Raw genomic sequence first — 12,191 nt, 5'->3', positions numbered from 1 at the left:
TTAATTTTATTTACGGTGTTCATCGGAGGGGTTAGGTCATGTGATATTTTTATAGAGCTGGTAGTGACGGATACAGATTTTTTTTATTTATTTCACTTTAACACAATAATAGCATTTTTGAAAGAAAAAATTATGTTTTAATGTCTCCATGTTCTGAGAGCTATATTTTTTGAGCAAATTTCTTATTTAGGGGCTAATTTTTTGCGGGATGAGGTGACCTTTTTGATTACTTAGAGTTGCACTTTTTGTGATGTAAGGTGACAAAAATGGCTTTTTTTGACAATTTTTTTTATTTCTTATTTTTTATGGTGTTTATCGGAAGGGGTAGATCATGTGATATGTTTATAGAGCCAGTCATTACAGACGCGGCAATACCAAATATGTCTATTTTATTTTATTTTTTTCTATTTTTAACATTTTTTTATTACTTAATTGTGGATATTTTTTTTTTTAAAACACTATTTTTGTAAAAAAAAATTTACCACTTTGAATCTCCAATAAGGTCATACAAGACCTCTGGGGGACATTTAACTTCACTTTTTTTTTCACTATTTATTTCTCCTGTAATTGGGGTTGACATAGTAGCATAATACAGCGCTGTACATCCTCAATGCAGGAGCTGTCGGGTCTTCCATAGACCTCGATCACATGACCACCAGGCTGGGACAGGAAGCACATAGCGCCCCTGCCTTCTCTCTGGGTTGCCCTGCTGTCACTGAAAACGGGCCCCCTGCTTGGCAACTGCACGATTAGCGTGCAGCTGCCATCTCTGGATGGACGTTCTGGACGTTTATATCCTATGGGCGGATGTGAAGTGGTTAAGTGTACTTGTACTTGTCACGGTGCTCCTACCTGGATAAGCTGGACCCCAGGTGTTGCCTTCCAAAAGCAGAAAAAAGGGGTAGTAGTAGTAGCGGATGCAGAAATGATTAAGTCCAGACCTTGTGATAAAGCTCAATAACCGCTTTACTTTCAATAAATAGAATGTCAATAAATAGAACTGTAAAGAAGGCAATACATGATAAAAAGAAAGCATTCAAATCACTAAAACAGGAGGGTAGCGAGGAAGCACTGAAAACTATAAAGGAAAAAAATAGAATATGTAAAAAACAAATAAAAGCCGCCAAACTAGAGACCGAGAGATTAATTGCCAAAGAGAGCAAAACTAACCCTAAAATGTTCTTTAATTATATGAATGGTAAAAAGTATAAATCTGAAGGTGTCGGTACTCTACAGAGCAATGAGGGGAGAGTTGCAGAGAGCGACGAGGAGAAAGCAAAGCTATTAAATATTTTTTTCTCCACTGTATTCACTGAGGAAAATAAACTGTCAGATGAAATGCAGAATGTAAAAGTAAATTCCCCATTAAAAGTGCCCTGTCTAACCCAGGAAGAAGTACAACAGCGACTTAAAAATATTAAAATAGACAAATCGCCAGGGCCAGGTGGCATACACCCCCGTATCCTAAGAGAATTAAGTAATGTCTTAGCCAGACCCTTATTTCTGATATTTACAGACTCTATAATGACAACGTCTGTATGTGGGTAAGTAACTGACTCAGTGGTAGAAAACAGAGGGTGGTTATTAACGGTACACACTCAGATTGGGTCACTGTCACTAGCGGAGTACCTCAGGGGTCAGTATTGGGCAATATTCTCCTCAATATATTTAATAATGATTTTGTAGAAGGCTTGCACTGTGAAATATCAATTTTTGCAGATGACACTAAACTGTGTAAAGTAATTAACACTCAAGAGGACAATATACAGCTACAGATGGATCGGGATAGATTAGAGGCTTGGGCAGAGAAGTGGCAGATGAGGTTTAACACTGACAAATGTAAGGTTATGCACATGGGAAGGAATAATGCAAATCACCTGTACATACTAAATGGTAAAACACTGGGTAACACTGACATGGAAAAGGACCTAGGAATGTTAGTGAACAGCAAACTAAGCTGTAGAAACCAGTGTCAGGCAGCTGCTGCCAAGGCCAATAAGATACTGGGTTGCTTTAAAAGGGGCATAGATGCCCGTGATATGAACATAGTCCTACCACTTTACAAATCACTTGTCAGACTACACATGGAGTACTGTGTACAGTTCTGGGCTCCTGTGAACAAGGCAGACATAGCAGAGCTGAAGAGGGTTCAGAGGAGGGCAACTAAAGTAATAACTGGAATGGGACAATTACAGTACCCTGAAAGATTATCAACATTAGGTTTATTCACTTTAGAAAAAAGACGACTGAGGGAAGATCTAATTACTATGTATAAATATATCAGGGGGCAATACAGAGATCTCTCCCATCATCTATTTATCCCCAGGACTGTGACGAGGGGACACCCTCTGCGCCTGGAGGAAAGAAGGTTTGTACACAAACATAGAAAAGGATTCTTTACGGTAAGAGCAGTGAGACTATGGAACTCTCTGCCTAAGGAGGTGAGTACAATAAAAGAATTCAAGAGGGGCCTGGATGTATTTCTGGAGCGTAATATTATTACAGGCTATAGCTACTAGAGAGGGGTTGTTGATCCAGGGAGTTATTCTGATTGCCTTCTTGGAGTCAGGAAGGAATTTTTCCCCCCTTGAGTGGGAAAAATTGGCTTGTACCTCACAGTTTTTTTTTTTTTTTGCCTTCCTCTGGATCAACTTGCAGGATAACAGGCCGAACTGGATGGACAAATGTCTTTTTTCGGCCTTATATACTATGCTACTATGTAATAAACGTTTCTTCAACAGTTTCAGGCTTTGTCTTGGTTCCCAGCAGGCTTTAGCATTAACTCTGGCAGGCAAACTCCTTTCTGCCACATTGGTTACTCTCTGGCTCTGCTGTACTAACAGGCTTGCTGTGTAACTTTGCTTTTGCTGTATGCTGCAACTTCTCTCTGGTAGTCTGACTCTAGCTTAATCCAGGGATGTCTGCTCCTGGCTTCAGAGGCTCCAAGCTGTGGCTGAAGGTGCTCTGGCTGGCTTGGGCATAGCACGTCCAACAGGGACGTGCACCTGTTTCCTTCCCCTAGCAGGGGGTAACTGCAACTGAATGAAACTAACTAGTCCCCTCCCCTCCATAGAGAGAGGGTTAGAATGGAAAGAAGGGTTCCAATCTCTATAAATGTAGCTCTGCCATGGTTGCTGCCACCTAGTGGTGAACTACAATTGAACAAGAACAGTTACAAGAAATAAATATTCACAGTGTACAAGACCTGAAATAAATGCATATGATGACATTGTATTAGCCCATAGGAGACAGTAGCGGGGTGCGGAAGTGGCAATGGCACTCCGGGACATTACACATATACCCTGAGGTGTGGTTTGAGTACTTTGCAGGGTTCAGAAAGGAAAGACCACCTTTTGGCTTTTGTACAGCAGATTTTTATAAAGTGAAAGCAACATGGCACCGGTTAATCAAACAGCCTCTGAACTACCAGTACAAGTATTTTCTGACAACCATACATTCTTCATTTTTCTGTTGATGGAGTTGCGTGGGGACTTTTTTTTTTTTTTTTGCAGGATGAGTCGCCACTGTACTATTTTTAGGTTCATACAACTTTTTGATCACCTTTTATGTCTCTTTTTGGGAAGCAGGATAAAGAAAAGACAACAATTCCCTGCCATAGCTTTTTGTTTGTTGTTATTGTAGCATGCGCTATGCAGGAAAAATGACATATTAAAGGGGTTGTTTAGGTTCAGAGCTGAACTGGGACATCTCCCCATCTTCATCCCTTGCACTGTGCTGTATCATGCAGGTTAAACACTTTTTTTTGTTTACAGCAGTGTTCCCGGTGTCACCAACTCCGAGGGGCAGGCTTTAGCACTGCCCTATCCATTTTACATCCTCAAAAAATGCCTTTACCTTGGGCGATTCAGCTCATATCAGGGGGGTGAAGATGGGGATATGCCCAGGTTCAGCTCTGTACCTGGACAACCCCTTTAACTTTATACTTCTGGTCAGTATGATTACAGGGATACCATCTTTATATATTTTTTTTTTTTTTGTTTCGCTTCAAAAAAATAAAGCATTTTTGGAAAAAAAATCATGTCAGTGTGTTGCATTTTCTCAGAGCCATATTTTTTTTAAATTTTTACATCAATGGTCTTGTGTGAGGGCTTGTTTTTTGCAGGATAAGTTGATGCTTTCACAATTACAATTTTGGAGTACATAAGGTTTTTGATTGCTTGATATTATGATTTTTGGAAGGCGAGATGAACGAAAAATGGCTGTTCTGGCATAGTTTTATTATTATTTATTATGGCGTTCATCTGATGTGGAGATCATGTGAACTTTTTTTTTTACAGAAGGTCATTTTTTTTCAGTATTACATAAAAGTGTTTTTGAAAAAAATCTTTTTTGGGTCGCTATATCTTAAGAGCCATATTTTTTCAAATTTTCTGGGAATGGTCTTGTGTGAGGAGTTGTTTTTGTTGGATGAGGTTAAGTTTTCATTGGTACCATTTTAGGTTATATACAACTTTTAGATCACTTGATATTATGACTAGTGATTAACAAAGTTTTGAAAATCCGATTCAGCAGCTTCTGCGAAGTTCGCCAAGAAATTAATCACAAATCGCCATAAATCAGGTATACCAAGGCGTCTTTGCCTTAAGGTATGGCCACACAAAGCGGTCGAGTTGTGGTCATGCTGCGGTGAAGAACTGTGTGGCCAATAAGCCCGCACAGTTGAAGACCGCACTGTATAGCATTTTTAAACAGGGGTTGTTGCTGGTATGGTGTTTGGTCTAACCAGCCACCATACCATATGGTATGGCATTAGGGCGATCTTGCGTTCCTGGCCTTTCTCCTCTACACATAGTTTTGCTTTGTAACATCTGCAGCCGCAATTTTAGGAAAACCTGATTTGTTACCACAAAGCACAAGGGCATTCGGATTGATTTCAACTTCGGACTGCATTCTGCTTTGAATGCTTTGCTTAAGGCTACATGCACATGAACGTTGTTTGTTTGTTTGTGTCCGTTCTGGTTTTTTTTGCGGATAGGATGCGGACCCATTCATTTCAATGGGTCCGCAAAAAATGCAGACAGCATAACGTGTGCTGTCTGCATCAGTATGTCCGTTCTGTAGCCCTGCAAAAAAAATAGAACACGTCCTATTCTTGTCCGTTTTAGGCATTGTTACAATGGATGCGCAAAAAAAAAAAAACGGATGGCATACAGATGTCATCCGTTTTTGGGGGGGATCCGCAATTTGCGGACCGCAAAATACATATGGTCGTGTGCATGTAGCCTAACACTAATTATGAAATTTCAGGGGCTGTTCTGGCACTGTTTTTATTTTTTTACAGTGTTCACCTGTTGGAGTAGATCATGTGATATTTTTAAAGAGCTGGTTGTTCTGGAAAGACTCTAGGACAAGAGAGAGCCTAGTATGCTACTCTGAGTTTCTCATCAATATGCATATGCATTGTCTGAGGGTTACGTAGTATGCATAGGCCAGACAATGCCCAACTAGGTTTCTAGGAAAGATATTCAAATTAGCTTTCCTAAGCTTGCATGATGCCAGCAGATGTAAGATGTTCTAATTTTCAAATATTTGTCCCAGCAACCCATGGTATTATTGAGTGGCTTTAAAGACTCCTCAGGCATAACCAATGCCTTCCATAAGAAGACATAGTCCCCCAACCAAGCTCTCTCAGGCAGCCAAGCAAAGTGTCTTTACTCAGCTCTGTTAAAAGGGTAATTACCTAGAAAGAGCTGGAGTCTTCAAATGAGACACTCAGTATTCCTTTCTTTTTGGAAAGGAGACTAGTTTGCACATCTCTTTTCCAGAGAAGCATTATTTGATTAAAAAAAAACGTTAAGAAAAATCGCTGATTACCGTATTTTTCGCCCTACAAGACGCACCGGCCCTACAAGACGCACCTAGGATTTTGAGGAGGAAAATAATAAAAAAAATATATTTTGAACCAAAAGGTGTGCTTTGAACTAATGGTAGCCTGTGGCTGACACTGTTATTGGGGCGTCTGTGGATGACAGAAAAATAGCATCTTATGCTATTTGACATCCACAGATCCCCCATAACAGTGTCAGCCACTGTGAATGACCCCCAATACAGGGGGTGGGGCTGACATCTACACTAGTTTTTTAATGGCAGCGGGGGCCCGGTGCAGTCACTGTATTCTTTTGCACCGGGCCCCGCTCATTGTACTAATCACATCTACTGTAACTGCAGGCAATGTTTAACTATAGAATATGTTCGATCCAGCAGACTGTACTTACGAGCATAGCAGGCAGGAGGCTGGCTGGGCGGGCACTGGCAGCGTAACTCACTACGTCACGTGCCTGCGCCGCCCGCTTCATTCATAAAGTGGGCGGAGCAGGCACGTGACGTAGGAAGTTAGATTCGGACCCACTGGCCACCAATGATATTACAATAGAGGGAGGGGGGGCCGCACGCTGGCCACCAATGATATTACAATAAAGGGAGGGAGGGGGGGCCCGACGGAGGCCGCACACTGGCCACCAATGATATTACAATAGAGGGAGGGAGGGGGGGGGCCGGGGGAGGCCGCACACTGGCCACCAACGATATTCAAACTGGGGAGGGAGGGGGGGTCTGCCCCCTGCTAGCCCCTGATCTCTTATAGGGGGCTATGATATGCACAATTAACCCCTCAGGTGCAGCACCTGAGGGGTTAATTGTGCGGATCACAGCCCCCTGTAAGAGATCGGGTGCTGCCAGGCAGCAGTCATGTACACAGTTCGTAGTATATTCTAACTAGAAGCGTCCCCATCACTATGGGAACGCCTCTGTGTTAGAATATACTGTCGGATATGAGTTTTGAAAAAGCTTTTATGCAGACGGATCTTCGAATCCGTCTGTATGAAAGTAACCTACGGCCACGGATGCCAATCTTGTGTGCATCCGTGTTCTTTTACGGACCCATTGACTTGAATGGGTGCGTGAACCGTTGTCTGTCAGAAAAATAGGACAGGTCATATTTTTTTGACGGACAGGAAACACGGATCACGGATGCGGCTGCAAAACGGTGCATTTTCCGATTTTTCCACGGACCCATTGAAAGTCAATGGGTCCGCGAAAAAAACTGAAAACGGCCACGGATGCACACAACGGTCGTGTGCATGAGGCCTAACAAATAATTTTTTTTGTAGGGGGTGGAGTGGGGGAGGTATCAACTCAAAACTGTATAACACATGTTTTACCATCCACATGTTTTGGAAACCAAGGACCCAGAGTCTGGAGGAAGAATGGAGAGGCACACAATGCAAGATGCTTGAAGTCCAGTGTGAAGTTTCCACAGTCTGTGTTGATTTGGGGAGCCATGCCATCTGCTGGTGTTGGTCCACTGTTCTTCATTGAGTCTACCAGGAACTTTATGGAGATGTGACTTAATTTTCCAGCAGGACTTGGCACCTGCCCACAATGCCAAAAGTACTAAAACCTGGTTCAATGACCATGAGATTACTGCTTGATTGGCCAGCAAACTCGCCTGACCTGAACCCCATAGAGAATCTATGGGGCATTGCCAAGAGAAAGATGAGAGACATGAGACCGAACAATGCAGAAGAGCTGAAGGATGAAGCATCCTGGCCTTCCATAACGCCTCACCAGTGCCATAGGCTGATAGCATCCATGCCACGCCGCATTGAGGCAGTAATTGATGCAAAAGGGGCCCAAAGTACTGAGTACATATGCATGAGTATACTTTTCAGAGGTCCTACATTTTTCTATTTAACATCCTTTGTTTATTGATTTTATGTAATATTCTAATTTCCGGAGATTGAGACTTTTGGAGTTTCATAAGCTATAATCAGCCAAATTATAACAAATAATTGCTTGAAATATCTAGCTTTGTATGTAATGAGTCTACCTCATATGTTAGTTTCACCTGTATAATGAGACGGAAAAAAGAATCAAGCCAGTAAAGGAGGCAATGTGGACAATCACAATACATTATTAAAAGGGATTTCAGAGATTTTAATAATGATGACCTATCCTCTAGATGAAACGGTGAGGGTCAGACACCCGGGACCCCCGCAGATCTGCTAACCAAGCACAGTGCTTGGTATTGCAGCTCAGCCCCATTCACTTCTATAGGGCTGAGCTGCACCTAGGCCAGGTGACCGATTAACATGCCATCACCAACCTAGGAGAAGTAGACATAAGGTGATGGCGCTCACAGGAGTGCAGCTGATTGGTGGGAGTCCCAGGTGTAGGACCCTCACCGATCAGACACTGATGACCTATCCAGAGGACAGGTCATCGGTATTAAAATCTTGAAAAAACCCCTGTGAGTGCCTTGTATTAATTTTATCTACATATTAAAATGTTCTTTGCTGAAGTGAGACGACCCCTTTAATGCTTACATTTTGACTATTAGCTTTCATGCTAAGTTCACATCAGCATTCAGCCTTTCCGTTCTCCTACTCCGTTATAGGGGCAGGAAAAACTGAAAGGATGGATTCGACACATAACTGAGCCTATGGACCCCATAAATTATAATGGGGTCCGTTAGGTTTCTGCCCAGAGGAAGATTTTTGAAGCGGAGATAAAAATCCTGCATTACTTTTGTATCCGCTCCAAAATAATCATCTGAGCGTAAACCTAACGGACCCCATTATAGTCTATGGGGGTCTATGGGGTCCGTAGGCTCCGGTCGGCTCAGTTATGTGCCGAATCCGTCCTTTACGTTTTTTCCTGCCCCTATAACGGAGTAGGAGAACGGAAAGGGTGAACGAAGCCTAACAAGGTTCTCATGAAATTTGGTATTCATACCGTCACAAAAAGAATGGTTTCTCAATCACAAAAAAAAAAAAAACTGTTGGTCAATTTATTAAACTCAAAAGGAAGAGAAGAACAGTAATTTCCTTTCCACAACACAAAGACGATGTTAAGTCCCTGACATGGGTATGTTTTCATGCAGATACTGCAGTGCCAAATCGGCCCATTTCATTTCCTGCTCTTTGACAGACTCCATTACTCCGCCATTATCCTGTTCAGGCTCTGGAAGTTCATTCTAGGAGAAAAAAAAATAAAAAAAATCATCTTCAGTCAAACTTTCCATTTCACAAGGAACAAAATATTAACTGCAAGACAATCCTGATATTGGTTACAGTAACCCTTTCCTGACGCAGCAATTTTCCGTTTTTGCATTTATGTTTTTCGCTCCCTGCCTTCCCAGAACCAAAACTTTATTTTTTCGTTCGAATAGCCGTATGAGGGCTTGTTTTTGTGGGACAAGTTGTACTTTCTCATGCTACCAAGTAATCTTGCATAGGATGTTGTGGGAAGCAGGAAAAAATTCCAAATGGGGTGGAACTGTAAAAAAACAGCAATTCCGCTACAGTTTTAGGCCTCTTGCACATGATCGTATGTATTTTGCGTTCCGCCGAAAAAAGGGGCTGCAAAAAATACGGATGACATCCGTGTGCATTCCGTATTTTGTGGAATGGAACAGCTGGCCCTTCATAGAACAGTACTATCCTTGTACGATATGGAAATACGGAAACGGAATGCACACGGAGTACCTTCGGGTTTTTTGCGGACCAATTGAAATGAATGTTCCGTATATGGTCCGCAAAAAAAAAAAAAAACACGGAATGAAAATACGTTTGTGTACAAGAGGCCTTCGGCTACTTTCACACTCGCGTTTGGTGCGGACCCGTCTTGTATCTGCACAGACAGATCCGCACCGATAATGCAAACGCTTGTATCAGTTCATAACGGATCCGTTTGCATTATTCATAAAAAAAAGTCTAAGTCAAAACGGATCCGTCTTGACTTACACTGAAAGTCAATGGGGGGACGGATCCGTTTTCAAATGCACCATATTGTGTCAGTTGAAAAACTGATCCGTCCCCATTGACTTACATTGTAAGTCAGGACGGATCTGTTTGGCTCCACATAGTCAGGCGGTCACCAAAATGCTGCAAGCTGCGTTTTAGTGACCGTCTAAAAAACGCAGCGGAGACCAAACGCAGCCAAATTGATGCATTCTGAACGGTTCCTTATCCATTCAGAATGCATTGGAGCTGAACTGATCCGTTTTGGGCCGCTTGTGAGAGCCCTGAAACGGATCTGACAAGCAGACCCAGAAACGCCAGTGTGAAAGTAGCATTCGTTGTATTTTTTATGGTGTTCAATATGTGATGAAGCTGACACACATGTAGTTTTTCTTGGGTTTTAATACTGGGGGAAAAAGTTTTTAAACTTTTGATATTTTTTTTTATATTTTAAAAGTACAGGCGTTTTCGCATGCGGCAATGTCCATGAAGTAATTTTTTTTAATTATTTTTATTTTGGGGAAAGAGATGTGGGGGGGGGGATTTTAATTTTTTTTTAAATACTAACAAAGACTTTTGTTAGGACCACAACTTGCAATTATTAGATTGCAACTTGTACAGAATATGATTATGTACAGAGATCACCATATCCCAGTTCAGTGCTGCCACCTGCTGGCCTGAACTGGGATACCCTACGAATGAACTTGTAAGCCTATTCCAGCTCATTATTAGAACAGGGTGTCTTCCCCAATCTCCGCCGGCGGAAGGTGCACCTGACCCGAAAGCGCACGATCCCGGATTGTAGACCTCTCAGGCACCATGGTAAATTTGACCACGGCATCTAAGGGGTTAAATGTCGGTATTACCGCCGATAGCGGACATTAGCTGCTGGTGTCTGCTGTATGAAACAGCAGACACCCGGCGGCTATGGCGCTCGCTCCGCTCTGGATTCGGCACCATCTTTGAAGACCTAAAATCTGCCATACATGTATGGCGGATGTTGGGTAGGGGTTAAAAGCCATGAACACCTTCACAATAGATCTAAAATGAAAAATGAAGCAACATCGCAATAGGACTTTTTAAAAAATACCCTTTGTTTCTACAGCAAATATGCAACCTATGGGTCTCCATGGTAAAAGAAAAAAAAAAATGGCCCAATCTGATCCTTAAGACATCTATGTGTCCTCTACTTATAATAATTTTAATTTATATATCGCCAACATATTCAGGAGAAGTATTGAAGACAGGAGTGAGGTTCGGATTATGGTGGATGTTACTCGGGTAGGGTGGTAGATAGATGATGGAGGAGATGTGTGTGGGCGGCGCAGCACTGCGAGCTTCGTGGAGGAGGATGAGCAGTTTAAACTGTATCCTATACTGTATGGGCAACCAGTGTGATAACTGGCACAGGTCGGAGGCATCAGAGTAGACATTAGACAGATAGATGAGCCTGGCTGCTGCATTCAAAATAGATGGGAGAATGGAGAGTTCAGTGAGGAGGAGACCGAATGAGTTACAAGATGAGAATGGATCAGGGAAACAATTTTTGTTGGTTTTCACAATAAGAAACAGGCAGATTCTGGAGATGAGGTGGAGGAGGCATGAGCAGGAAGGCGACTGAATATAGGGGATGAATGACAGATTGAGTCAAATGTAACACCGTAACAGCGGGCTTGCTGGCTAGGCATGATGATGGTGCCACACACTAAGGCCTCCTGCACACGACCGTATGGCTTTTTCAGTGTTTTGCGGTCCGTTTCACGGATCAGTTGTTCTGTTTCCGTTGTGTTTCTGTTCCGTTTTTCCGTTCGGCATATACAGTATACAGTAATTACATAGATAAAATTGGGCTGGGCATAACATTTTCAATAGATGGTTCCGCAAAAAACGGAACGGAAAACGGAAGACATACGGATGCATTTCGGAAAAAAAACGGTCGTGTGCAGGAGGCCTAAGAGGGAGAAATCAGGATTAGGTAGATGGTGAAAACCCAAGTAGTTCAGTTTTTTTAAAAATTCTGTTTTTAGACAGAGAGGACATGTCCAGAGACAGCAGACAGACAGTCACTGGTGTTGGAAGTACGGCAAGGGTGAGGTCGTGGATTATTGGATAGGAGGTCATTTTTTAGATTTTTATATGACTTAATTATGGGAAAAGGGTGCTTTTTTTAACTTTTTTTTATATTTAGTAAAAAAAAATTTTTTCGTCCCTCTATGGGAATCATTTTATGGGAGTCTGCTTCCCTCTACAATGCATTACATTACTGCATTGACCGTGGCATAGAAACCCCGATTTTGCAATTTACAGAAACACCCCACATGTGGTGGTAAACTACTGTAAGAGCACACGGCAGGGCGCAGAAGAAAAGGAGTGCCATATGGATTTTCAAAGGCAGATTTTGCTGGACTGGTTTTTAGGCTAGGCTATGGT

At 42.2% G+C, this 12,191-nt stretch overlaps 1 protein-coding gene across 2 annotated transcripts in view; it reads right to left on the bottom strand.

The window, feature by feature from the left end:
• Positions 1–8,788: 8,788 nt before the first annotated feature.
• Positions 8,789–12,191, bottom strand: part of ANAPC13 (anaphase promoting complex subunit 13) — a 29,148-nt gene continuing 25,745 nt past the window's right edge. For both annotated transcript variants that reach the window (XM_040442737.1, XM_040442736.1), the window contains exon 3: positions 8,789–8,995. In XM_040442737.1, coding sequence (XP_040298671.1) covers positions 8,870–8,995 — 126 coding nt within the window. In that variant the 3' untranslated portion in view covers positions 8,789–8,869. The remainder of the gene's footprint in view (positions 8,996–12,191) is intronic.

This window comes from Bufo bufo, chromosome 8 (assembly GCF_905171765.1).
Source record: "Bufo bufo chromosome 8, aBufBuf1.1, whole genome shotgun sequence".
Lineage (NCBI taxonomy): Eukaryota > Metazoa > Chordata > Amphibia > Anura > Bufonidae > Bufo > Bufo bufo.
The sequence above is the reverse complement of the archived record's forward strand: the minus strand, read 5'-3'. Positions and strand labels throughout refer to the sequence as shown.